At 53.7% G+C, this 27,821-nt stretch overlaps 1 protein-coding gene across 3 annotated transcripts; it reads right to left on the bottom strand.

Annotated features, from left to right (window-relative positions):
• Positions 1 to 7,296: 7,296 nt before the first annotated feature.
• ZNF205 (zinc finger protein 205) lies at positions 7,297 to 23,207 on the bottom strand. Of its 3 annotated transcripts, XM_021698155.1 has the most exons (8): positions 23,170 to 23,207; positions 17,342 to 17,452; positions 14,357 to 14,494; positions 11,326 to 11,539; positions 10,919 to 11,010; positions 10,401 to 10,521; positions 8,756 to 8,854; positions 7,297 to 8,521 (listed from the first exon to the last, which is right to left on the bottom strand). In XM_021698155.1, exons 3-8 carry the CDS (start codon positions 14,411 to 14,413, stop codon positions 7,446 to 7,448), a joined length of 1,659 nt encoding a protein of 552 aa, XP_021553830.1. In that variant the 5' UTR covers positions 14,414 to 14,494; positions 17,342 to 17,452; positions 23,170 to 23,207; the 3' UTR covers positions 7,297 to 7,445. The 3 variants fall into 3 exon arrangements, with proteins under 3 accessions (XP_021553830.1, XP_021553829.1, XP_021553828.1); XM_021698154.1 differs by lacking the exon at positions 23,170 to 23,207 and having other exon boundaries at positions 17,342 to 17,551; XM_021698153.1 differs by lacking the exons at positions 17,342 to 17,452; positions 23,170 to 23,207 and adding an exon at positions 15,143 to 15,238.
• Between the last annotated feature and the right edge of the window lie 4,614 nt (positions 23,208 to 27,821).

Below are 27,821 nucleotides of genomic sequence, written 5' to 3'. Positions count from 1 at the left end.
ATAATTCTATGTAAGTAATGTTTTGTTGACTCAAAAGTCTATCAAGGATATCTCTAGGGCGCCTGGGTGGCTCAGTCGGCTAAGCGTCTGCCTGCAGCTCAGGTCATGATCCCAGGGTCTCTTGCTTACCAGAGCACAAGCAGGGGGAGCAGTAGAGGGAGAGGGAGAAGCAGGCTTTCTGCTGAGCAGGCAGCCATATGCGGGGCTCAATCCCAGGACCCTGGAATCATGACCTGAGCCAAAGGCAGAAGCTTAGCCATCTGAGCCACCCAGGTGCCCCCATAAATAAAATCTTAAAAAAAAAGGATATCTTTCTATATCACCATGTATAAATAAAATGCATCTGTTTTGCAGGCTACATAGTATTCCATAGTATGGAAGTTCCATATTTTATTTAAAGTTCCTTACTCTTGGACATTTAGATTGTTTACAGTTTTCTGTATTTGCAAGTCATTTATACAAACACCCACCTTCCAGCATTTGCTTGAACAATTCGCTGGAGGGCATGAGTCTTCTCTGTGAACACTGCTGAAGTGGATGCTCCTGGGCTCCCTCCCCTCTCTCTACTGGCCCCATGGAGAACTGCACAGAGAAAAAGGAACTTGAAAGCCCATTTTTCTAGGTGTGGACTTACAGTGTTCTTCCATCCCCCTCTATTGGCAAAGACTAACATCAAGTTGGCTACCAAAGGAGAAAGGCTCTAGTACCACAAAGCGGGACAAAATGTGTGTATTGTGGGCTGAGAAATTATTAATAAATTAATAACTGGCACACTTACCATATATTTTATTGGGCACTGCCGGTAGATGACAAGTTATTTGTATACAATGACATTGAAATTGACCACCCAATAGCTCTTCTTTTCTTTCTGAAAGTATTTTAGTTTGTTTTTCTAGCTAGGAAATATAGTCTGTAAATAATAAAAGTCGAGATTTTGTTTCCAGAAGATTTATATTCATTTCCAGAATTTATACTCATTATTTCCTTAGTCTCAGTCCAGAATTCTCTAAACAATGTAAAAAATTGAGGACAACAGGTATTATTGTCTTGCTTAATGAAAATACTTTTAATGATTTACAATTATCCATTGTTTGTCCCTGATATATATCCATGCTCATATTAAGGAGCATCTATTCTCATTTGCAGCAAAAAGACTACTAGCTGTTCCCCAATATCAGTTTTCTCCTTCTACAGTAAGAATTTTTCAATGGGCACAAAGCCATTCAGAATAAGGAGTAGGGGCGCCTGGGTGGCTTAGTTGGTTAAAGTGTCTGCCTTTAGCTCAAGTCATGATCTCAGGGTCCTGGGATCCAGCCCCATGTCAGGCTTCCCACTCAGCAGGGAGTCTACTTCTCCCTCTCCCCTGCCCCTCCCCACCCCAGCTTATGCTGTCTCTCTCTCAAATAAATAGTCTTTAAAAAAAAAAAAAAAAGAATAACGATTTCCCAGCCTCTCCTGCAGTTAAGCATGGCCATGTATTAAATTGAAGGCAATGAGATGTGAGCAGACGTGATGTATTTATCTTACTAGAAAGGGGTGGGTCCTGTCTTCCTATTCTCTTTTTCCCAGCTGCTAACAGAAATTTGGATATAGTGGCGTGGACCATGCAGATGAGAGTAACACTCAGAGATATCAAAGCAATAAGACAGAAAGTGCCTGGATTCCTGAAGATTGTGGAGCCACCAAACTAGCCCTGGATTTATACCCACGCAGTGATGTGAGAAAGAAATGGGTACCAAGTTTAAGCCACTGCTATTTTGAACCTCTATTGTAAACAGAGTGTATACCCTAACTAAATTACTACCTAGTAAGAGTTTTTTTTTTCATTAAAAATAGAATATAGGGTGCCTGGGTGGCTCAGTCGTTAAGTGTCTGCCTTCGGCTCAGGTCATGATCCCAGGGTCCTGGGATCAAGTCCCACATCGGGCTCCCTCCTCGAGGGGAAGCCTGCTTCTCCCTCTCCCACTCCCGCTGCTTGTGTTCCTGCTCTCGCTATCTCTGTCTCTGTCAAATAAATAAAATCTTTAAAAATAGAATATAAAGGGGCGCCTGGGTGGCTCAGTCGTTAAGCATCTGCCTTGGGCTCAGGTCATGATCCCAGGGTCCTGGGATCAAGCCCCACATCTGGCTCCCTGCTCAGCAGGGAGCCTGCTTCTCCAGCTCCAGCTCCCCCTTGCTTGTGTTCTCTCTTTTGCTGTATATCTCTCTGTTAAATAAATAAATAAAAACTTTAAAAAAAAATAGAATATAAGGGGGGCACCTGGGTGGCTCAGTCAGTTAAGCATCTGCCTTCCACTCAGGTCATGATCCCAGGGGCCTGGGATCCACCTGCAATAGGCTCCCTGCTCAGCGGGGAGTCTGCTTCTCCCTCTCACCCTGCCCCCCCTTGTGCTCTCTCTCTCGCTCTCTCAAATGAATAAATGGAATCTAAAAAAAAAGAAGAACATAAGGGGTACCTGGGTGGCTCAGTCAGTTGAGCAACCGATTCTTGGGTTTCGGCTCTGGTCCTGATTTCAGGGTCATGAAATCAGCCCAGCATCGGGTTCTGTGCTTGGCACGGAGTCTGCTTGGGATTCTCTCTCTCCCTCTGTCCCTCGCACTTGTGCTCTCTCTCTCTCAAATAAATAAATAAAGCTTTAAAAAACAGAACATAAAAATATTTATTTTTATAATTTCTCTGGTGGGATATTAGATATTCAGAATTTCCATGTCATCCTGACTAAATTTTGATAGTTTTTTCTAGGAAATCATCCCTTTCATCTACAACTTCAAATTTATGAAGATAAAGTTGTATGTAGTATTCCCATTTGATTAAAATTTTAAAAATCAGCATGTATGGTTAAATCCTACTCCTTGTTTTGGGATCCTGAGATAGCACTTGAATGGTGGTGGAGCAGCAGGCTAGGAAGAGCCTGGGTCCCTGTTGACTTTGTGGGTTAGGGCTGCCACACCAGTCCTGACATAGGCTGCCTACCTCCAGCCCACCTGCACATATTATCTTGAGAAATACACTTACACCTTGGTTAAGATCCTGCTATTTTGGGGGCACCTGGGTGGCTCAGTCGTTGGGCATCTGCCTTCAGCTCGGGTCGTGATCCCAGGGTCCAGGGATCGAGCCCTGCATCGATTGGGCTCCCTGCTCAGCGGGGAGGCTGCTTCTCCCTCTCCCCCTGCGTGTGTTCCCTCTCTCGCTGTGTCTCTCTCTGTCAAATAAATAAATAAAATCTTAAAAAAAAAAAAAGATCCTGCTATTTTGGATCTCTGTTATTTGTAATCCTAACTGATCCACTGCCTCACAGGGCTGTTATCAGAATTAAATAAATGAGAGAATACAAGTAGACCACTGAGCCCAGCACTAACTCTTAACACACAGGAAGTGCTCAATAAAGAGTGACTAGTCCCAGGGAGTTAGGTATTGCCAGGAACCTGTCACAGGGGCATGCCCACAGGAGCATAAGGTACATGAGAAGCTGCCGGATTTAGGCCCTCCAGGTATTTTTTCCACTTTCCCCTGAACATTTGAGTCCAGCTTGTTCTGGTCAGTGGCCTGTTGGGTTGTAGTATTAATCTTCAAGACTAGCCTCGAACTTTGTTAGTTGAAAACAGAAAAACTGGGGTGCTCTAGGAGGTGACAGAGTTGCAGGCCACGGAGTGCTGTCTTTGCAACCGAGGCAAGGCAGCCTGACTGACCACACACCACAGGCTGGCAGAGGAGCGTGAGGATGAGGAAGGTTGGATCATCTTCATAACCTCCCTTTCTCCACTCTCCGCCATATACCAAGGAGAAACCTCAGCCCACAGTCTCTGGCAAGTCTCACCTTCTAGCCTCCCCTTCTGCAGGCACCTCCCACCAGAGGTGTCATTTCAGCTCCTGGTACATCAATCTCTTCCTCATGGCAGAGCCTTTATTCATTCTGCTCCCCTTGCTTGGAAGGTTCTGCCCCCAAATCCTTGTAAAACGGCTTCTCATCATTCTCCAAGTCTCAGCTTAAATGTTCCCGCCTTGAAGGGGCCCTCTCTGACCGTCGGTTCCTAACATCCTCCATTGCTTCACACGTTCCTTTCTTTCTGGTATTTGTCACTACCTGAAAGCAATGTTTGTGTCACTTATCTGCTTATCAGTCTCCCTCACTAGACCGGAACCCCGTGAGGGCAAGGATCTTGTCTGGCTTTGTTATCGCGTATTCCTCATCGTTTAGCAAAGAACCTGGAATGCAGGCATTCATTTCGTATTTGAAAAACGAATGAGTGAATGCAGCAAAGCCCATACTTAACGTTTCCCTGCCCTTTACCTCCCTCCGCCCGCCACCCAGAGCCACCCCCACTCCCCCCGCACTGGCCACCTCAGTTTCCCCGGCTCCCCCCGCCCCCAAGAGGAGTCTCCCTCCAGACGGTTCCCGCGCCCGCGCCCAGGTCTCCCCAGCACCACTGTCAGGCCCTGCTCCGGGGCTCGGAAGGTGCTAGAGCGCCGGCGGGAGGTGTCCGCGCGCCCGCCGAGCTCCAGTGCAGGGGCCATAGGTGGCTGCCAGGATCGGGCTCCCAGAGTTCCCAGCCAGGAACGAGATGCCGGGGCTGGGAGCTCGAAACCGGAAGCGGCTCTGGCCCGGGCCGTCCGGCCCTCGCCCGCGGCCCCTCTAGGACCGCAGGAGGCTTGGCACCTCGGTAGTAGGCCCAGGGCCGGCTGTGAAGGCTAGGGGGGTGGCGAGGTCAGCAGTCCAGGCCCCCATCCTTAGTCCCTTCGGCAACGGCCACCGGACAGAGGGGAAAAGGGAAAACTTCAAAGCGGAGATTTTCGGATGTTGCCGGGCAACCATGCCGCTTGGGGGGCGGTGGGGCAGAAAAAGGGTCGTGATTGGCCGGTTCCGCTGCAGCCCGCCCCTCGCCCCGCCCCGCCCCCTGACCGGCTAAGGTCTGAGCTGGTGGGCGGGGTCCTCTGGAAACCCATCCTCCTCGCCGGAGGCCCCTTAGTGAGGATGGGCCTCCTACCCCATCGCTCGCGCCCGGCCTCGCTACCCTGCGGTCACCCAAGTGCGGGAGACGCCCCCGGCCTGGGGAGCGCAGCGGGGCCAGCTGGGCCCTCAGCCCCTGCAGCAAGTACCTGGGCCGTGCCTTGGGCCGCACAGGGAGCGGGTGGGCAGCCCGCAGGGACGATTCCCCGCCTCCGCCCTCACCCTCGCCCTCCCTCTGACGGCGCAGGCGCAGATGAAGCGTGAGCAACCAGGTGGGGGCCCTCCAAGGCCGGAAGGCTGGGAGGCCAGGTGTGAGCAGAAGCCAGGAGGAAGCAGGCCAGAGACACCAAGACCCTTACCTGGCGACCCCCTTCCCAGTCAGCTACCTCTCCATCACCCACCATGTCACGAACACCCTTCAGCCTCACATTCTAGGCCCTTCCACGACATCTCCACTACCTCTGCAGTCTTAGTTGTTCTTGTCAAATGTTTCCTAAATTGCCAAGTTCCAGTCAAAAAATGTTCTCGCCAGCTCTATCCCAGAATGGTAGCCTCTGGATGGGTCTCTAGGCAGAAGTGGACTGAGACCCATGGGGCCCTTGGAATCACGTTCCTCTCCACGGTGCTATGAAAAGGGGAAACAGTTTCTCCAGGTCTCTGAGTTCCTCAGAGGCCAGAGTGGAGTCTTTAAACGATCCCCTGGCTCACTCGACAGATCTCTGAGCTGTTCAAGTCCTGGCACACTGGCCATAAAGCCCAAAGAAGCAAATGAATAGGCACTGTGCAAATACGTCCTCTGTGCTAAGCTTGTACCAAGTTTAACGAGTGTCCTTCCTGCCTCTTTCATCAGAAAACAAGCTCCTGGAAGCTGCAAGCCTGCTTTATGTGAATAAGCCCCCCTCAGCCCCTTACACTGAGCCAAGCTGAGAAATCCCATTTCTGACTGAGTGACCAGAGCCATGAAGACAAGCTGAAGGGAAGAAACAGCTTTCTTTCTCACGTCTTCAAGAGCTATCTAATTCAACCAGTCCGGCCAGCAACCCAACCCTAGATCCCACTGAGACCTGCCAGACACAACCAAGTTCTGCCTGGGCTCCCACTAGTCCGCAGCTTCCTGGCATCTGGCTGATGACCTGCTCCCCGACTCGCCATCTCCGGCTGAGTCCAGCAGCCTGAAGTTCGAGTCAAAAGTCTGTCTTACTCTTTTTGGACAGCCCCACCTCATAACATGCACTAGCCAGCCAGTTAGTCGTTGGGATGCATGAAGCAGGGGTATTCTTTACACAATGAAATCCCTGGACCTGAACCCCAGCTTCCAGCTCTCTGGTTGTTGGCTAAGTTATTGGACCGCTCTCTCGGCTGTTTCCTCATCTATAAGACTGGGACGGGGTCCACTGCTCAGAGTTGTGGAGACTAGAAGCGACATATACATGGCACTTGGCCCCTTGACTGGCAGCTATTATCAGTCAGTCCCCGCTCCTGCTCCAACTCCCTTGAGAGCCGGGAGCCAGCCAGGGCGGCAGCCACCCTGCTGGCCCCGATTCAGGGAGGCAGGTGGAGTCTCAATGGCCACCCACATGCAGGTGTCCTCAAGGTCAGTCGGCGTCAGAACACAGTGTCATCTTGGAAGCCAAGCTGCAAAGTTTGGATAATAAGCAGGCTGAGCCCATTCCTCCCCAGGAAAAAAAGAGAATGGGAAATAGAAATAAAGAGGTCAGAAAAGCAGAAGGCCAAGAGTAAAAGAGCCAGACAGGGGCAGGTAGGGCAAATTATAAAGGACATGTACAAAGAGGCCAAGGACGTGAAAAGTACCAGAAGGAGCTGACTGCAGCCTCAGAAGGCACCAGGAGGGACAGTGGTCCCTGGTAAGGGAGGAATCCTCACTGGATTACGGCCAGGCCCCAGTGGAAACACATGGAAAATGTCCAGTCACAAAACAGGCCTCCAGTGCCTGAGACAGGAGACAGGGAGGGCCGCAGACAAGGAACATGAGTTCCCAGCTGGCTCAACCCTGCTCCAGCTCCCAAACAGAAGAGCCAAGGGAGGGTCCTGGGCTCAGGGGCAATGTCCCTGGGGACAGGAGCAGTGGTGGCAGCAGACCACCCCTCCAGGGGGATCCACAGGCTCCGAAGTGGCTGGCTGGCTTCAGGTTTGGAAACCTCTGTGCCCAGAAGCCTTTGCTTGTAAACTTAGGGTCCGGATGCTCTGGACTGGCCCCAAGTCAGGTCAAGGCTGGGAAAGAGAGTACCCAAGCCCCAACAGCAATGACTCAGGGACGCCTCAGCCATGGAGGCCCCCCGGTCGGACTCACCGCCAGGGCCCCACGAGACAGAGCATAAGCGGTGGCTAGAATTCCAAGGCCTTTAATTTGCAGTTAGCGTGCCCGCGCCTCGCCCTAGCTCCTGTGTTGCCATGCCCCACCCCATGCCAGCACCTCCCACTCCCTTCCCACACCCCTTCTCACACTGCACTCACGCCTCCCCCCTGCCCAGCCTCCTAAGTGTGAGCAGGTTGGGGGGCCGCCAGAGCCCCCGCCGCCCCCAGCATCAGCATGGCCAGGGCCTTGGGCCCCGTCGTGTGGATCTTCTCGTGCCGGTGCAGGTTGGAGCGGCGGCTGAAGCTCTTGCCACAGAGGGGGCAGGAGTAGGGCCGGACGCCACGATGGGTGCGCTGGTGGGCGGTGAGGTGTGAGCTGTGACTGAAGCTCTTGCCACAGTCGAGGCAGTGGTAGGGCTTCTCGCCCGTGTGCGTGCGGTTGTGCGCGATGAGGTTGGAGCGCTGGCTGAAGCACTTGCCGCACTCGGGGCACGGGTAGGGCTTGACCCCAGTGTGGGTGCGCTGGTGGGTGACCAGGGCCGAGCTCTGCGTGAAGCACTTGCCGCAGATGGGGCACTTGTGGGGCTTGGCGCCCGTGTGGGTGCCCTGGTGGGTGACCAGGTCCGAGCGGCGGGTGAAGCGCTTGGCGCAGCGGTCACACACATAGGGCTTCTCGCCCGTGTGGATGCGCTGGTGCTGGATCAGCGTCGAGTGGTGGCTGAAGCTCTTCCAGCAGGAGGGGCAGGTGTAGGGCTTCTCACCCGTGTGGATGATCTGGTGCTGGATGAGGTGCGAACTGCGGCCAAAGCGCTTGCCGCAGTCCGTGCAGGTGTAGGGCTTCTCGCCCGTGTGGGTGCGCCGGTGGGTCACCAGGTGGGAGTGCCAGCTGAAGCCCTTGCCGCACTGCTCGCACTTGTAGGTCTTCTTGCTGGCGTCACCGTCGGGGGCCGGGCCCTCCTCGCTGCTCTCGGAGGTGCCCATTCGCCCCTCTCTGGGTTTCTCTGGGAGGTGGCCCTCCTGGGCCTTCGCGAGGCTGGTGTCGGGCGGGGTCGGTTTCGCCTGCCTCTCCTCCAGGGGACCCGGCTGCCCATCGTCTTTGGCTGGCCCCGAGCTCTGGCCACTGCCTGCTTGCTGCCCGCACTGCAGGATGTCCCCCTGGGCTCTCCCCACCCTGCTTCTGAAAGACTTCACATCCCCAAGGGCTGCCAGGGATGCCAGGGATGGGGCTGGCTCCTCCTTTCCCATCTCAGTGGCTCCTGGAGAAGGAGAGTTTCCATCAAGAGAGAGACTTCCATGAGGGACCCAGGGAAATTCTGGAAATGGAGGTAAGAACAGGATCCTGGAAGGAAAAGCCACCCCCCCGGCAGAGGACAGGAAGCCGACAGCCTTGCCCCTGGCATGCGTCTGCACCCCAGGAAACAGAGGGCCCGCACTGACAAGGGGCACCCCGGAGTGACAGTGACCCACCCACCTGCCACCTCTGCACGCACCTGGCTTCTCCTCTTCATCTCCCATCTGCCGGCACGAGCTCGAGGCCTCACCCTTGCCCTGTCCTTGGGAGGCCCAGAAAGGTCTGCTGAAGGGAAATCCTGGCCAAAAAGAGACAAGAGATGCTGCGCTCAGTCGTGAACTTTCAGGCTGCACTGCAGGAGACAACCCCCACCCCCACCTGCCAAGTGAAGAGGCAGAACTGGGGAGGCAGCCCTGCAAACATGGGGTAAAACGACATAAGCTGAAAAATCGCTTGGGGTCAGGTGTCCAGCCCTCTGTGGGAAGCACCCTGTAGGGTAACTGCCAGACCTACTCTCCTCGGGGCTGAGTTGGGCTCCATCTCATTTCCCTGAATGAGCCCCAAGAGCAAAGGGAGAGGGGCCGGGTGAAGTCAGCTGCCGACAACCCCCTTTGTCACACAGGCCCCCAGCAGTGAGCCCAGCAATCTCCAGTCCTGCACCTTCCCAGACCAGGGGCAAAAAGGGCTCCTGGGGGAGGGACAGTGGGTGCAACGAAGCCCAGTGGGAGGGCCTGGGAGAAGAGGCCAGGGGTGCTGACCACCTAGTCAGGGACCAAAGGCCCACTGGCCAAGTCCCCTGGGGCAAGGGCCTGGGGATTCTGGTCAAGTCAGTAAGAGAGCAGAGGCCCCAGCCTCCATGCCCTGATCCATACCCTGCTGGAAGGAAGGAATGTGTTGGACCCACCAGCAGGTTTAGGGCATTTGTGAGGCTTGCCGTGGGGCTGCAAATGGGTGCTGAGTTCCCTCTGATCTCTCAGGACTTGCCTGGACCTGCCGCTCTGGGCCCTGGGGAGTGCTAAGGATAGGCGGTAAGCAAACCCGAGATAATTAAAGGAGTGAGCTCTCCTGACTCCGAGGCCCACCACTGAAGTCAAGGGTGGAATGACCAAGCCCCCAGCTCCCCGGACTAGCAAGTGTGCCCCTGGTGTGTATGGATGGACAGACAGACAGACCAGACATGAATGAACGGCAATGAAGGAATGAGCACCAGGAGCTGTCCGTAAGACCTCCTAAATTCTGCCAACAAAAGCAGGGTCTGAAACGGAGGAGTTGGAGTGCTGGGACTTTACTTACCATGAGAAACAATGAGGGAGACAAGGCCCCTCTGAAAAAACGACAGGCCCCTCAGGGTGGATGTGACAGCTCAGGGTCTGGGGTCTAGAGAGATTAGCTGGCACTCGTGCCCCCCACTCGCGGCAGGCATCCCCGATCTGCAGCCAAGCTCTCTGCACACACACCTCTCAGGTGGGGCTTTGAGGAGCGGGACAGTGGGAGGAGCGGACTAAACACTTCAGAAGGACCAAGGAGCAGAACCTCGAGGCCAGCACTGCCCAACGTAGCAGCCACTCGCCATGTGGGGCTATTGCAATTCAAACTTGAGCCGGGTAAAATGAAATAAAATATGAACTCAGGCGCTCCAGCCACATTTCCAGTGCCGAGCAGCCACATCTGGCTCATGGGCCCCAGGTCAGCACAGAGCACACGTCCTTCACCAGGAAGGTGTTACAGACCAGAGCGGCCCACATGAACGATGAGAAGCTTAGCCCTGGAAGGAGGGGATGGCGGGATGGCCCCACTTCCGGGCCTCAGAGAGTGGCCACCCCAGCACAACCTCGGGCCCTTACCCAAGGACAGCCCATTCCTCTTCTGCAGGACGTCCCTATAGAAGCTCTGCTGCGCGTGGTCCAGCCGCCCCCACTCCTCCCGGGAAAGGTACAGAGCCACGTCCTCAAAGGTCACCGGCATCTGAAACAACACAGAAGGTCCACTCTCCAGGGCACGCCGGGACACCGTGGAGGGGCACAATGGCTCCAAATGAGGGCGACCCCTCCCCGGCCTCCAACCTGCTGCCCCGAGTAAGGCCTGTCCTCCAATCTGTCTGATGGTGAAGGAGGACAGCCGCCCAAGGGTGACTTTGGGGGTTGGGGGGGCAATAACAAAGCAGTTGTGTACAACAGAAAACAAAAGACAAAGACAAGGGCCCTTTCCGGCACCACAACCAAAGCTCAGGCTCTCCACGCGCCCCCCTCCGGCCCCCACCCTCGGGTCTGGTGCTCAGATCCAGACGCTGAGGCACAGACATGCCGTTCCTCCACATCCCTGTGTTCTTCCTCCAGCCTTGCACTTGAACAGGGACACTCACCTGGGACCAGGCGGTGAGCAGTGCCGCAGCCATCTGCCGGTCTCTGGTCCTGCCCTCACGAGCAAGCCCGGGGATCTGGGGGGAGGGGAGGGCTGAGAGAGGAGAGAGGTCCTCAGGGCGGCCACCTCACCCTGCTGGGCCCGCCACTCCCCCTGAGCGGACCATGCCTGGCTTACCAGGGACACCACAGCTGCCTCAAACCCCACCCCCAACCTGACCCAAGAAGAGGGTCAGTAGGTTCTGAGGTTGTGCGGGAGCGGCCTCTGAGGGGCAGGTGGGCAGACATCCGGGCATCTCCATGGCAGGAGAGCTTGTGCCCCACCCCATGCTGTGAGCCTCCACCTCTCCCCACAGCTGCCACCCAACAAAGTGCGTCTCTCTACGTCCCTCTCCATCCCTCTCCTCACCTCCACCAGGCAGGAAAAGAGCTTTCTCCTTAGAGCCCTGGCTTAGGGACACCCAGCCCGGCGTTCCTGGAGCCCCATCCCCCTGCAATGCCCCCTCAGGTTGTGGCTCTTCCGGCTCCGTCTTGATGTGGGGTGACTCCTGAGCGGCTCCCAAAGGCACCATCTCCTCCGACTCAGAAAGCATTTCTTGACAAGGATCCCCATGACCTGGAACCTAGGAATGACAGCCCCCATCAGCACCTGGGCAGAGTATGGGAGACTCACAGCCGAGCTCCACACCTGAGGGTCCTGGCAGGGGCCACACACACCCAAATGCAAGGCACAGATTGAAGGACTGGCCTTGCTTTCTTCTCCTGGCCCTGGGGACCCGCACACCTCTGCTTTACCTCCACAAGGCCGGGGCAGCAAGGGAAGGAAGGAAGGCGCAAGGTCGGGCCAGGGGCAGGCTGGCCAGGTGCCCACAGAGCAGAAGCCTCTTCTCAATTCCAGCCTCGTACCTCCCGCAGCAGTGTGGACTGTTACTGTTTAACACTGAGGAAACCAAGTGCAGTGGATTGAATAGTGTCCCCCCAAATTTCACATCTGCTCGGAACCTCAGAACATGACCTTATTTGGAAGATATAATTAGTTAAGGATGCTGAGATGAAATCATCCTGCATTTAGACTGGGCCCTAAATCCAATGACTGGTGTCCTTATAAGAGGAAAAGACATGGAAACACAGAGAAAGCCACGTGAAGATGGAGTCAGAGCTGGGGTGAAGCCAAGGGACACCTGGAGCCACCAGACGCTGAGAGGCAGAAGGATCCTCTTCCTAGAGGCTGGGGAGGGAGCCCCCCCCCAATGCTGTGATTTGGGGTTTCTGGCCTCTAGAACTGAGGGAATAAATTCTGGTTGTTACACAGACGCAGGACACTGACATATCCGGGCTCAGAGATCAGACAACGGCCCAAGATCACAGAGCCCATGAGTGCTCGGCCAAGAGTGGAACTCGAAGGTATCTGACTCACAAGTCAACCCCAGGGCCACCATTTCTTGGAGATGACAGGGAAGTATCATGTGGCCTTGGGCCATTTCCAGCCTGACTCAATTTGGTCACAGAAGTTGGAGTTTTGGGGTTTGGAGAGAAAAGCCCAAGGGTACCACTAACTGTGCCAAGGCCCGCGCCCACCTGGGTCCGACAGAAGGAAAACCTCCCGGCTCACCCCTGCAGCACCACCCACCACAACGGCGCTTCCAGGGTCCTCCTACCCAGTCCCCACTTCTTCACACCAGCCTCAGCTCCAGCCCCTGGGATGGTGAGAAAGGGGCTTTGGAGTCAGGCAACCAGGGCTCAGATCCAGGCCATCCAGGCCGGCCCCTCACTAGCTGCTCAACCTGGAGCAGGCACCGCCTTCCCACAAACCTCAAGAGTTTGGGGAAAGTCACTTCCTTTGCCTTGGGAGGCCCCTGGTGAGGCCTCCCTGTCATCCACAACACAGGGATTGGCCAGGCTTCTCCCTCCACCACCCCCCACCTACCGCCTATGTTATTAGGGTCTCAGAGGGAAAGACCCTCAGGTCAGGGAGCCACCTGGGCCAGGCAGCCTCCGAGACTCAACTGCTCTGCCTCATGAACAGATAACCTGTGAGAAAGAGCTGTGCACTCTGGAACATTCAGGATAAACACAGAGTGGTGCCAATAATTATTATTATTACTCTACTGTGTGAGCTGACAGAATCCAGCAGTAGCACAGAATGTCAGGGATGTGTGAGACCCATCGGGTGTTACCAAGGCATCGTGGAAAGGAAAGCAAACAGAGCTGACACTGCTTTGTGCGTCTATGGCATGAAAATGGGACAATTAATACAGGCGGTCCCTGACTTACAACGGCTCAACTTAACCAGTTTTCAACTTTACGATGGCACTCAAGTAATAACACATTCAGTAGAAACTACTTCGAATTTTGAATTTGCATCTTCCGCTGGGCTAGCGATCTGTAGCACAGTCCTCCCTGGGGATGTGGGGGCAGGAGCCGAAGCTCCCGTCAGCCACGCGCTCACGAGGGTAAACAACCGACAAACTGACCGCCATCCCGTTTTTCTCTTTCAGTACGGTATTCACTATATTACATGAGATACTGCTCAGCACTTCATTATGAAATGGGCTCTGTGGGAGGCGATTTTGCCCAACTGTAGGCTGATGTCAGTGTTCCGAGCACATCTGAGGGAGGCAGATTAAGCTATGATGTTCAGTAGGTTAGTGTGTTAAATGCATTTTCGACTTCTTATACTTACAATGGGTTTATCAGGATGCAACCCCAAAGCAAGTCGAGGAAGATCTGCACTTGATTTGTATTTGAACTTAACAACCCCTGGAACTACTAGTTGAGGTGCTGTAGGTTTCTCTGACCTAGGTTCTAGTTGCTGTGGGTGTTATTTTATGTTACAATAGTTACCTGCTCTGAGCCTCCCAGCCACCTAGATGAGACAGGTAGGAACAGCAGGCCCGTGATAGACATGTTATAGGTGACACTCCTCATTCCCAGAGGCAGGGGACCTGCCCAAGGTCACACACCTGGCTGTAGCTGACTCATATTCCTTTAATTCCAAGCCCAGTGGCCCTGGTCCCCGCCCCCCACAGGTTGTAATTACACACATGGGCAACAGGTACATGAAGGACTAGGTGCTTAGACCCAGAGAGTGGAGATGGGGTCCTAGGCAGAGGGAGGGTAAACTGAGGCTTCCCTGCATGCTCTGGGCACTGTTCAGAGAGCAACCCCACCAGGAGAACCCCCATGCAGCCTCCTTGCTGTTTCGTGTGGCCTTTGGCCAAATGACGACTGAAATTGCCAGGCAAAGCGGAGCAGCTTGGTAGCTGTCGATTCCCAGGTGGAAGGCATTTCCTGTCGTACCACCATCCCTTCAACATCTCCCATCACCCCCATCCACCAGCCCTGCACCCCGGTGAGCCTAATTCTTCCTTGCCTTGAAAATCCCCTCCTGCTCTGAGTCCTTCCAAGACATGCGTCCTTCACCAGTGCCCCGTCCATACCTCTCGGGCTCTCTCCTTGTCCTGGGCAGCGCGGGTGCCTCCACCGTCTGCAGACATTTCTGAGATCAGAGGTAGGAAGCACAGCTGAGTCGTTTCTCCCTCTTGTTGGCCAACCCCCTCCAGCTTCTGGCCAGGAGCCTGAAAGAGCAGGAAGAAATCAGCCAGCGTCTGCTGGGCACCTCTAAAGCACTGTGAAAATCCCCACGCAGGACCAGACCCATCCTCGGTCCCAATCAGAAATAAAGCCTCCCAGATGCCTTCCAGTGACCTCACTCTCTGTGATGGTTTTTGGTCCCTCGCTTGACAGAATGCTATTTTGTATCGTCCCCTTTGTCACTTAAGCCAGGACTCTGCATCTCAGGGCAGCCCAGTTAGGGAAAGCCAGGGCTGACTTGGAATCTGTCTCTCCTGCCATCAGGAGCCAAAAGGTCTGCAGAGATCCTACAAAACAGGTGCTGGGTGTGGCCACACCCGTCACAGCCAGCTCAGCGGGAGAAGCGAGGCCCCACTGTCTCCCCCACCCAGGACACATACACCCTGCGCTTGACCTGACTCAGCCCCGCCTGGGATCCAGAAACTGAGCAGCCTGCAGCTGCAACCACTCTCCAGGTCCATCCTGCTCAGGGGCCTGGACAGACCATGTCCTTCCCCTTCCCTAACCTGGGTCCAGGCCCCCTTTTCTCCCCACCAGCCTGAAGCCTTCCACTTTTGACCCCGTCCCCTCCTGCCAGCCGGCCACCCACATGGATCTCGGGATCCAGGCTCCCTCCCCAGTGCCCCTCTCACCGAGGTGGAGGCAGAGGGGGCACCTCGGGTGGTGGGGGCCCCCTCCCCCAGGAAGGGAGACTCCACAGCCTACACCGGGCCGGGGAGCCGGGTGGAGACTGGGATTAGGGACAACAGGAAGTCCCTCCCAGATCCCGTTCCCCACGCAGCTGCAGCCCTACAGGGTTCCCGGCTTCGAGGGTTCCGGGTCTGGGGTCCTGAGCTGGGCTGCACCTGCTCTCGGCCAGGAGGTGAGTCCTAGGTCTGCGCTGCCTGCTCACGATCGCTTTACCTGGCATGCACTTGTGATGCCAGGAAAGCAGGGACGCCAAAATGGGGAAATAAATTCTGTGGAAGGATTCTGACATTTGACATTTCAAAGAGGGCACTGCAACTCTTCTCACAGAAGGAAGGGTACTTTCCTGGGTAGAGGGGTACGATGGTCCTTTTTGACACACAGGGCTTCTGAAGGTCTTATGGTGTCTCCATAGAGACGTTCCTGGATTTCACCTAAGGCCCCCAGGCCGGTGAGCAGGTCCTCTGGGCTCTCCCCAAGACTGGCGTGGAGTTCTGTCTCCCTGAGAGCAAACTTAGCAAACAGGCCTGGGAACTCCCCCCTACCCCCACCCCCGTGCCCCACACCATGAAAAGATGTCGGACCAATCTGATTCCTCTAGACCTCCTCTCCCCAGCTCCGTCTCAAGGCTGGGGAGTGTAACAGGGGTAACGGGGTCTGACCCAGCCATCAATAGGGTCCCAGACTCCATCTCCCAGTCTTGGCTTTCCCTTTGGGCCCTGAGAACCAAGGCTCCCAAAATGGAGGCCGAGACTGCTTCACTTCTAGGTTGAAGAACCCATCTCCCCCCTGAGCAGGGCATAGAGGATGGGTCTCAGGAGACGAGTGGGGCCAGCTCTGGAGTCAGATTCCAGGAAACCTCCCCATGCGCGTGGCGTCCAGCCATCAGAATCCTCTGACCCTTTACCCAGTAAGACAGGCACACGTGGCCCCGTGCCGGCCTACAGCTGTGCTGTGTGGGCTCACAGGGGCTTAAGTACTTTAAAACTTAGTTTTCCAACATTTAACAATTAGTAAAGTTCTCATAAAATCAAGTTTCTTGAAAAATCAGAACATCAGGCAACCCTGGACTCATATTCCCCACATTCGGGGGCTGCTCTCATGTAGCTGCATTTGGTCCCCACTTGCCCCTGCAGCATTCTGAATTTGCAACTCTGCTTTTGGAGTTAAACATGTTTTAGGATTCTGATCTATCCTACTGTCACTTTGATGAACAAAAAATATTAGCCTTGGGGTTTGCCTCTGGTCAGTATTTCCAGGAGTTTTAATCCTCAAGGTAAAGAGGGATGTCCAAAGTTGTAGCAAAAGTCAATACGATTGTCAAGCCAGAAAACTATAAACTGAGAAGTCACAGGGGGCTGTGAAAAAGATTAACTACTCAGTCTGTGAATGTTTCTCCATCAACAAGGAACATGACCAATGTCCAGAGTAAGGAGACTCACTCCTGTGGTGACCCATTTCAGCCCACGTCAGCTCTAGGCATGCACCGAGTCCCAAAACAGTGGGAGTGTCCTGATTCTTGGGCAAATGTTTCTCTACCAGACAAAAGGGGCCACTTCAGGGATGCTGGGGAATCCCAGCAGTTTGGATCCCACCACGAGATCACCTAAACTAAACCAAATGAAGTCTCAACATTTATTTAACTGTCCAGAAAATATTTATTGAGCATCTACTATATGACAGACATTAGCCCCTTCCTGGAGATGAGAGGAAACACCTCCAGGGCTGGCTCTAGGACTGAGCAGGTCTAGCAGGAAGGGTGTTCACGTTTGCTGTGTGGGAACTGCAGTCCCTAAAAGACCGCAGAAAGGCACCAGGGAAAGCAAAGATCAAAAACCTAAATGACTCCAGCAAACAGGCAGCACCACAAATGACCAGTGGCTTGGGTGAAAGATGGTAGTGGGGGAGGGCTGCAGGGGCTTCAAGAAATCATATTTTGTTCAAAGGGGGCAGTTGGGGCTCAATATTGCCAAAGTTTGAGGATTTTTCAAGAGACACCAAAAAAAAAAAAAAAAGATTTATATGTGAAATATCCCGACTTTAAAATGTCGATGATTCAAATAAAAATTTAAGAACTCCATACAACTTCAGCAGAAAACACCTGCTGTCTAGCTCATGGGGCACCAGTTCCAGGATGTACTCACCTCAGGAGTCTGTCACAAGGATAACTATCACGGATGGAGGCGTTTATCTGGGCTTCAGACGGGGCAAACATTCCCGCATCTGGGGCTTCACTGAGCTTAAGAAGAGGTCACCTTCAGTAAATAAATCATGATCTACCTTCAGACATTGGCCTGAGAATTGACTCCGGTCCCAAAAAAGCGGTCAGAATAATAATAACTAGAAAAAGGCATCACCTGAAGTAAGAAGGGAAAAAAATGTTTAAAAAGGAAAGGGAAGAAAGCTTGTACTAATTACGGCTGTTCAGCCAAGCTGGAAACAGGGTAATGCAGAACTCTTATCTAGCCTTAGGAAGGAGAGAAGATAAGGAGAAATAAAGGAATGTGAGAGAGGCCAGGAAAAACAGGAATAATCGAGTAAACAGCAGAGCAAATGCTAACCACGGAAAAAGAAAAAAAAGGAAAGCGGATAGGTGGGCAAATCAGGTGGGGCCTCAGGAATACAAATTTTTTTAAAGCAAATAATTAAGAACCCTCAGGGCCACTGAGACCAGGGCGTGGACGCCCCCGCGGCCAGCGGCCAGCGGCAAGCCCGAGGCCCCGTGCCCTGACGCCAGGCGGCCGCACAAGCCACCGTTCCCGGCCGTGGGGGGCCCACGAGCCCCGCGCCCACGAGTCAGCGCCTTCCAGCCCCCAGCTGGCCGAACACCGACGCGGGACCGCGTAGCCCAGGCAGCAACGCCGCCCCGCCCACGCAGCGTCACCGCCCCACCCACGCGCCTACGGCAGCCACCGGTGATTGGCCGGCGCCCGACGACCTGGCCCATCCCCCTGCCCAGGGCCCCGCCCCTAGCTGCGCGCTGCCCTCCGCGCCCCCCTGAGGGACAGCCCCGCCGAGGGGGGAGGGTCACGCTGGGCGGCCTGCCTCTGGCCGGTGTGCCCGCGTTTCCCGTCCGGCTGCCTCATCTCAACTTCCGGTTTCCCGGCTCTCTCGCGGCGCCCGCCGGTGGGCATCATGCGCGGGGACAGCCGGGGCGGTGAGGACCGCGAGGAGGACGGCCACGAGCCCTCGAGTCGGCGTCTCGCGTGGGGAATCTGAAGCTGTCTGCGCGAGGGCCCGGCCCCCGGCCCCCGACACTCACCTGTTCTGAATTTTGTTTCAAAAACGGGAGTATAGCATATGCTGCCGACCTGCCCCCTCTGTGACGCATACCTTGTTCAATATAAAAACAGAGAGGACAAAAACCATGCTGTGTCAAAACCAAACAGCCAGACATCCGTCAAGGCAGCGAAAGCAGACTTTATTCAGTAACTGCTGACAGCAGGGGAAAGAGCTGAGCTCTGTCTGGTTTGTGCAGAGGTGACTGGGGTTTTAAAGGGAGGAGGGAGGAGGAGAGCAGGGCCCACTAGAGTCAGGGTCGTGAACGATCACAGACAGCGGGTCAGTGGGGGTGTGACCAGGCCAGGAGGTGTGTCGCTGGCAGGTATGGAAGTCGGCAGTCTATCCTCCCACGGAGAAGGGAGACCGAAGCCAGGTCCCTCCAAAGGAATGGCTCTCCCGTGACAGATGCTTCTCGGTTTTAACAGACACATACTCACAATAATAAACCCTTTTTAGTAAATGCTCTAAGAAAGGGAGGTCAGCTCCCGGCTGGAACAAACACTAAATTCTCCCTGCAGCATTGAGCTTTCTCAGGCAGGGCTGGGGTCATCCTAGCTGTGTGCTGCTGGAAGCCATCCTAGAGTCTGGTCAAGTCTCTCCGTGCTGGTTGAGGAATGGTTATGTGCTGAGAATTCTATAAATCTCAAGCGGTGCCTTGCTGGTTTTAGCTATGGCACATTCCCTTGTATGGCTGACCCAGCAGCCTGCCCATCACAGTCAGCAGAAATGGCCAAGAGGCCCCTTCCTAGGCAGCAACACCAAGTGCTTCCTTCCATGATTGTCAAGGCTAGCAGCTTCAGCCTCAGCCAGACAAGCTGTGGACTCCAAGGCCAGAAACCCCCCAAATTTAATAGGATACACTGGATGTTCCCAGAGCACCCACATCCCACCTTCCGGAACACTGACTTTACCTGGGAGCTAAAGACGGCTTACAGTAGAGGCAGGGAGGATACACTCTAGTGAAACTAGGCTGGATAGCTCAAGACTCACTCCGGCTGGCCCTTTGGTGTGGAAATTAGAGTAAGTTAAGTTACTTTTTCTTTAGAGATTGGTGCATTTTTAGGAAACCAGGAGAGTGTCATCATCCCAAAATACCCTTCGTTGCAGCTGCCACCTCCTACTATCTCATACCTAAAGTGTCCCCCAGTCTCGGGTAGAGTTTCAGGTTACATTCATTCATGCAAGCCTAAGACACTGAGGCAGGGGGGATAGGGGGACTCAGAAGGCATTCTGCCGGGCTCAGCACCAGAGGACCCTTACTGGAGGCCCCTCACAGTAGCAAATGGCAATGGCACCCAAGCACCCACCCTTGATGGCAGTTTTGCCTTATATTTACAACCCTTCATCCTGCTACATTCTCCCTCCCCCACTCCCCAGCCGTCAGACTCCCTGTACAGATCTTGTGGTCTCACACAGAATCTTTTATATTCTTTTTACTTCAGTGGGTGTGGGGAAAAAAAAAATGTAGAGCTTCCATTTATTTTTACTTTATCTCATCCTTTCAAAAATTCAATTTTTGTGATTTTTTTTTTTAAAGTAGGCTCTATGCCCAGCATGGAGCCCAATGCAGGGCTTGAACTTACAACCCTGAGATCAAGACCTGAGCTGAGATCGAGTCAGATTCTTAACGGACTGAGCCACCCAGGCACCCCTTTGTGAATGTTTTATAATGTGGGGGGGAAACCAGCTAATGATAAGAATCAGGGCCCTTGGAGAAATGGGTGATCCTAGGACCAGGGCAAAATATACACAAGATGAATCTGTAGATGGTGGGAGGGGAAAGACTGCAAGCTCTCTAGACAAGTGGGTGGCAGAATATTCTAAAGCTGAACATCTACATATTCTGTGACGTAAGTGATTCACTCCTGGGTAGAAACCCAGCAGTAACTCACATCCCATGGTCACCAGAGACTTACAATAACTACTACATGTAGTCCCAAACAGAAAACCACCTACTGTCTAGGTAGGTGGGATGAACAAATAATGCAACAGGGAACACCATTCAGGAAACAAGCAACACATGGATTGGGTCTCCCACTATGGGGTAAGCAAGGTGAAGAATCCCTTGGGGTGCCTGACTGGCTCAGTTGGTATGGCATGCAACTCTTGATCTTGGGGTTGTGTGTTTGAGCCCTACCTTGGGTTTAGAGATTACTTAAAAATAAATCTTAGGGGCACCTGGGGTAGCTCAGTTGGTTAAGGGTCTGTCTTCAGCTCAGGTCATGATCTTGGGGTCCTGGGATGGACTCCCACGATGGGCTCCCTGCTCAGTGGGAAGTCTGCCTCTCCCTCTCCCCCCTGCTCGTGCTCTCGCTTGCTTTCTCTCAAATAACTAAGTTAAGATTTTATTTATTTATTTGACAGAGAGACCCAGCGAGAGAGGGAACACAAGCAGGGGGAGTGGGAGAGGGAGAAGCAGGCTTCCCGCCGAGCAGGGAGCCCGATGCGGGGCTCGATCCCAGGACCCTGGGATCACGACCTGAGCCGAAGGCAGACGCTTAACGACTGAGCCACCCAGGCGCCCCTAAGTTAAATATCTTGAAAAAAAAAAAGAAATAGAAATAAAATCTTTTTTAAAAAATCCTATTCTGTGACTTCATTTACATGAAATTCAAAACCAGACCAAATGTATCTGCTGTAGTTGGAAGTTAAGATGGTGATTATGGGGGAGGGAAATGGCCAGAAGGGGGCACCAGAGTAGGCCAGGAATGCAATGGCTGTCCTCACTTGGTGGAAATTCATCATACTCTTCATTCTTGGTTTATGTACATTTCTGTATGTTACACCTAAAACTTTTGTTTAAAAAAAAAAATGTGAATGAAGAGAAACCAGTGGGGCGCCTGGGTGGCTCAGTTGGTTACAAGTTGGCCCTTCTGCTCAGGTCATGATCCCAGGGTCCTGGGATGGAGCCCCACATTGGGCTCCCTGCTCAGTGGGGAGTCTGCTTCTCCTCTCCCTCTGCCTGCCGCTGCCCCTGCTTGTGCTCTCTGTCAAATAAATAAAGTCTTTAAAAAAAGAGAGAGAGAGAAACCAGTTAGGTCATTGCTATGGCCTTGGCAGGTGACGATGGTGGCCTGGACTTGGATGACAAGCAGTGGAAGTACAGAAATAGGCAGATTTGAAAAACATTTAGGATATTAACCCTACGGAACTTGGAGACTGACGAGATGTGAGAATGAGGTAAAGCGAGGGGATCAGGGATAAATCCCAATTTCTGGTTTGAGTGACATGTTTACCAAACCAGAAAATACCAGAGGCACAGAGGTTTGATGTGGAGCACTCATTGAGCCACGTGTAGTGAGGATTTGCTACCTGCCGGGCCCTGGGGACACAGCGGGCAAGGACAACTGAGCCCCTGCTGTGGAGCTTGCAAGGAGCTGCGTGAGCTTGGTCTTGAACACGAAGACTCTGGGGCATTTATGAGACATCCAGGTGGCAACATCAAGTGCAAAGAGTCGAGAAAGAAAATATAAATACAGGGATATTGGCACCGAGAATGGTTATGGAGGCAGCTATGAAACCAGCAAGGGAGGTACATTAGTTACTTATTGCTGTGTAATCAATGATCCCAAAACATTGTAGCTTAAAATAAATACTTATTATCTCATGGTTTCTGTACCCTACAGGGCTTAGCTGGGTGCCTCTAGCTCCTCAAGCTCAAGGTCAATAGCCGTGGTCAAGTCATCCATTTGACTGTGGGAGAGGGTCCAAGATGACTGGCCTTGGTCCCTCACCACAAGGGCCTCTTTCTCCTCAGACGTGGCTCCCCCAGGGTGAGCCAGCAAGACATGGAGAGAGAGCGCGTCAGGGCCACCAAGAAATCACAGTCTGTTTACAACCTAATCTGCTCCTACTCAATTCTGTTTATTAGAAGTGAATCACTAAATCCAGCCCCCACCCAAAGGGAGTGGGTTACACAAGGGTGAGACCAACGAGAGGCAAGGATCACTGGAGGCCCCCAAGCCAGAGCCTCGCAGGTGCCAGCAGGTACTGCTCAGTAAATGCTCAAAGGTGAGGCTGGTGCAGGAGGCTGAGCAGAGACTTTGGGAGAAATGGAGAAAGAGAAGATAGGCAATAAGGAGGGAGAAGATCAAACCGACTGAGAGGTCCACTGGGAACCAGCGACCCACGGAAACACGCCCTGTGGCTGACCATCCAGTGCAGGGACAGACGAAAGCCAAGCAAACAAAAAAGCGACAAGTGAAGTAGACTGTGGCACATGCGAGGAGGGAACAAGCATGGACGGAGAGAGGACAGAGGGGACACTGTCACAAGAATGGGCGGAAGCAGCCTCCACAAGGAGACTGACATCACTGGTGGACATTTCCGAATGAAGCAGGGGTCGGGGCGAGAGCATCCCTTCCAGGCCAGGGCCGTGAGGAGGATGGAGGTGGCGTGCTCAGAGACTGAAGGGCAAAGGAAGAGGGCAGAAGATGTGACTGCGGGTGGGCGCCGGGGGTGAGCTGTCTGCATGTAGCTCAAAGGCGCGGTGGGAAACCATAGAGGAGCTTGGAGCAGCAGAGAGAATAGATTCCATCAAATGATGCTGAAGGCACACGGATAGTGGCAAATGGCAAAGCTGAGGCTGCAGCTCAGGCCCCTGGAGCCAGTGAGACAGACCAGAGGCTTGGGGGTGGGGGGCGCGAATTTATGGACACCAGAGAAATACGGGGTCAGGCCCAAGGCTCACCTCGTGTTCTCAATATCCCCCTGTGTCTCTGTCCCAGGGCTGGTCCTCAGTGAGGGCTGCGCCCTCCACACCCTGCCATCCTTCACTGCAAGCACCACGGGAAAACGCTGGGGTCCCAGCTGCAGGTAAAGGTGTTACTTAACACGATTTAGAGACAGGCATTTGAGCCGCTGGAATAACCAGAGGCTATTTAATAATAGATAACAGAGATCTTTATAGTAATTGCTCCCTCTCCCAGAGCTGGAGAGGGATTTCTCCCTTTGGCCTGAATTATTCTGAATGGGCAAATCCTATGGAAACAGAAAATACAGGAAAACTTGTCTTTCTTTTGTAATCTCTGAAAAGATGAAAGAGGAGAGAGGAAGACTCCCATCAGTCAGGTGCTCTAACTGGCTGACACTAGAGTTAAAAAATGTCTTCACGTTTGATAAGTAAAGTTGTTGTACACGTGAAACTAATATAACACTGTGTTAACTGTGCTGGAATTAAAACAAAAACTTTTTAAAACTATTTTTAAAATTTTTTTGAAGATTTTATTTATTTGACAGAGAGAGAGAGAGCACAAGCAGGGGGAGCGGCAGGCAGAGAGAGAGGGAGAAGCAGGCTCCCTGCTAAGCAAGGAGCCTGATGTGGGGCTCGATTTGGGACTTGATCCCAGGACCCTGGGATCATGACCTGAGCCGAAGGCAGAAGTTTAACCTACTGAGCCACCCAGGCATCCCTAATAATTCTTTTTTTTAAATTAAGTTTTTTTATTTTAGGGGCTCTGCCTGCCAGTCCCCCTGCTTGTGCACATACACTCTCTCACTTTCTCTGTCAAATAAATAAATAAAATCTTTACAAAAATTAAAAAAAGAATTATTAAATCAGGAAACAAAAACAAAAAGATTTCTTGCTTTTGTTTTTTTTTTTTAGACACCAGATACTTCAAAAAAGAAAATTGTAAGGTAACACCTAGAACAGTTTGTATGCATTTTCAAAATAATTTTAGGAGATAATGAAATATACCCCAAATAGGTAGATTTTTATTAAAAGTCTCTCCTTTGGAGGTGTGTTGATCACTTGTGGAAATAAATAACAATCCAGCAACTTCACAAGAATTTTCATCTGTTAGCGGGTACTGCGGGGAGAGGGGAGTGTATTTACAAAGATCAGGAAGAATTGGAAGGGACTTAAATGTTCATTAAGCCCTTTTCTCTGCAAAGTCCCTTTAGTTAATAGAAGTCAAAAGGAATCCCCAGGGGCACCTGGGTGGCTCAGTTGGTTAAGCCCCTGCTTTCAGGTCAGGATCCCAGGGTTCTGGGATTGAGCCCCAAGTTGGGCTCCCTGCTTGTGCTCTTTCTCTCTCAAATAAATAAATAAAATCTTAAAAAAAAAAAAAAAAAAGGAATCCCAGGTTCGGTGACCTGGCTGCCCAGATTGTAAGCCTCACGGGGGCAGCACTTGTCCAGCTCAGCACTGGGTTCCCAGGGGCAGGGACAGCGCCAGACGCACAGGAGGGAAGCAAACCTTTCCCGAATGAATGAGGGGTGCACGCAGGCGGTGGGCCAGGAGCGGGGTTTTTGGCCAAGCAAAGCCCGGGCAGAGGTTTAGGAATGAAGGAGACCAAAAGCTAGTGTTATTCTTGTTTCATTGCGGGCGCCAAGCCCTTCTGCCTGGATGCTATTTTGGTGGTTTGGTCAAGCGGGTCTCTGCTTTTCTGACACTTTTCCAGGAAAGGTATCACTTCTGAGTTGAAGGCCTGGAAATCAGTGCTAACAGCGGAACCCCGAGCCTTCCCGCCGCGCTCTCAGCCAGCTCCCCCAGGCCCTGACTGCGGACTCCGATCCTTACCCGGAGAGCGCACGTTCCAGCAGGTCCCCTCCACCGTAGCCGTACAGGCCCCGTGGCCCGCAGCGCAGCCGTCCCCACTCCCAGGGCTCAGACGTGGCCACGTCCTCCAAGGTCACAGCCCCCGGGGAGCCGGTCAGGCTTGGGGGCGGGGGCTGCCGGGAGGAATCCAGACCTGCGCGTGCGGGAGGTGCCTCCGCCCGAGGGGTGGGGGTTCCAGGCTCCGCCCAGGAGAGGAGGTTGCCGGGCCCCGCCCAGGGGAGGGGGTTTCCAGGCCCCGCCCCGGGGTCCGGTGACCACGCCGGGTCCGGTAGGTGGGGTTTCGCAGCCGCTGCGGCTGAGCTCTGGGCGTCCGGCGCGCTGCACACTTCTGAGGGCGGTGGGCCTCGCGGGCCGGCTCCTAAGCCGTTCCGTCCGTCTTGACACATGCCAGCTCTGGGCTAGGTGTGGAGGATGCGGCGCAGACAAGGGAAACACCACTGTCCACAGGGAGCTTGCGGTCCAGGGAAGCCCACACTAGACAATGAAAATAAAGGAACAAGATAAGCCCAGGTGCCACGTGCAGGGAGACAAGGACCCGGCAGAAGAGCCAGAGCGAGCGCAGGGTCTGGCCCCGACCGATCAACGGGCCTAGGCCGAGGGGCGGCCAACGCCGAGCCTCCCGCCACCGAGCAGGTGTCCCGGGTGCCCGGGACAGGTGGTGCCACGAGAGTGCCCGCGGGCTCTGAACCGCGGGTTCCCCCGAGGAAAGCGCCCTACGGGCTGCGGCCAGCCAAGAGCACGACCCAAAAAGACACCTCAGAGCAAAGGGAAAGGCTTGACTTTAGAGGTCGAGTTGGGCTCAAGGCCAGTGGGGAGGTCACATCCTCCCGGAAGTCCCTGCTTCCTCTTCGGGAAAGCTGGGACAAAAGCCACCTGGCAAGATTCTTGGGAAGATCTTAGGTGGTGTTGGTGGCGCGCTTTCTTCCCCCGTCACGTGGTCATGTTTTCTTACCCCGGGACAGCTCCAGCACACCTCCGCATAAGCCGTCTGAGGTCGGGGCCGGCTCCTGTTCACCTCAGCACCTGCAGCTGTGCCTGGCACATAGCAGGCCCTTGGCAGAGATCTGTCGCATGAATGAAATGCTAGCAAAGAGCCCAGCGCACAACAGGCCTTTTAAAATGGCAGCTCTGGCCACCCCCCCACCCCCGCCGCCCCAGAAAGTACAGGCTGACAGACCCCCTCCCCACAAGGAGAACAGGAACAGTCCTGATTAGGAGGGGAGCAGTTCTTACCTGGAGGGGTAGTTAGACTCTCATTCTCGGTCCCAAGCTGGAGTCTGGCTTAGCCACTCTGTCCTCATTTCTCTGGCTCCGCCCTCTCCCCCACCCCACTCCCAAACTGGGAGGTTAAGGGTTAACTCGAGGAAGCCCCCTCATTACCTGGATGGGACTAGAGCAGGGAACTTCCTGTTCAGTTTTCCCGGAGTCCTTTCCCAGTCTGGCCGAGGCTGACTCTGGCCCTGGGGCCCTCAAAGAACCCCTAGCACTTCCACCTCTGGAGTGGGGACCCCGAGTGGTGAGTTGCAGGGAAGCCTGGGGTGAAGGCTGCCAGGACAGACTTAAGGAGTTCCTAGCAGCTCAGAGGGAAAAGGGGGACCCGGGCCTCAACGATGGGATGGGGGACTAGGAAGCTGGAAAGAAATCTTGGGAGGATGTGGGTCGTCTATGCTGGGAGCCCAGTGCCAGCCAGCTCTGCAGACCTGCAGCTATGGGGTCATCAAGGAGGCTGGTGGGGCTTCCTGTAGCATGGGTTTGCTGTACCCACTGGGGAGGGTAAGGCAGGCTCCATGTGTCCCCAGGTGGACCGGCCGGCCTCACCAACTCACCCTAGCACCGGGAAGGGAGCCTGGCCAATAGAAACAAGCCAACCAATCTCCTGCCAGCCGTGTCCAGGGAGAAAGGGAGGGTTCCTGGCCAAGGATCCTGGCTCTGGGCTCTCCTGCTGTCTGCGTGGGTCTTGTGGCAGCACCTCCAGCCTGGGCAGGTCCAGCCATTGCCTCCCCACCTCTCTGGGCTCCAGATTAAGCTGGTCGAATATTGGAGGGTGGCTGAAGAGCCTCCCACCCCCCACAGATGTGCATATGAACAGAGCTTTTGTCCTGAAGACTGAGGGGGGAGGGAGAGACTCTCAGGCCAACTTCCCTTAAATTCCATCTCTTTCAAACCTTTTGGCAAGACCTCACCTGGAGGTTCCGGGCACCCCTGCGTGTGTCTAGGCCCAAGGGCTAGACCTTGGAATCTCATTTTTTTTTTCTCCGATTTGCGCTGTGATATTCTGGCTAAAACTAGGCAAATTGCACAGGGAGAGAGAGAAATTGGGTCCTTTTCTGTTTCTGAGCTTTTGCATAGTGGTCAAGATCAGTGTTCTTACCTTAAAGAAAATCTTGGCTCCACCTGGTGTGACCTTGAGCAAGTCACCCATCCTCCTGGAGCTTGGTCTTTACCCTTGTCAAATGGAGAAATTATAATTTACCACATAGGCTGGGGTGGGATTAAGCAACCCTGAGCTGAGAGCCCATACATATTAGCACTCAGAACCTGCCAGCTATTATTACAAGGTGACTGATTACCCGTGATTGGTTCTATTATTTTGCTCATGCTGCCAAAACAATGAAACAAAAGCCCATTTTCCTGAACACTTACCAGAGAGCTTTTCTGCATCAGACATTTTTGCATGCATTCCTCAGTAAGCACACCTTCCAGGTAGGCATTATCATTCTCATTTTGTTATTTCTACTAACAAACACTGAAGCCCCTTCAAGAGCTAAGGGAACCGTTTT

This window comes from Neomonachus schauinslandi, chromosome 5 (assembly GCF_002201575.2).
Source record: "Neomonachus schauinslandi chromosome 5, ASM220157v2, whole genome shotgun sequence".
Classification (NCBI taxonomy): domain Eukaryota; kingdom Metazoa; phylum Chordata; class Mammalia; order Carnivora; family Phocidae; genus Neomonachus; species Neomonachus schauinslandi.
Note: the sequence above shows the minus strand (reverse complement) of the source record. Positions and strands in the feature narration are given on the sequence as shown.

Coding starts and splice junctions, on each gene's coding strand:
- ZNF205 (XM_021698155.1), bottom strand. CDS start 14,413: ATGTCTGCAGACGGTGGAGGCACCCGCGCTGCCCAGGACAAGGAGAGA. Junction 10,522..10,918: donor TGCTCACCGCCTGGTCCCAG/GTGAGTGTCCCT, acceptor GTGTTGTTTCAG/ATGCCGGTGACCTTTGAGGA. Junction 8,855..10,400: donor GAGGAATGGGCTGTCCTTGG/GTAAGGGCCCGA, acceptor CTTTTTGGCCAG/GATTTCCCTTCAGCAGACCT.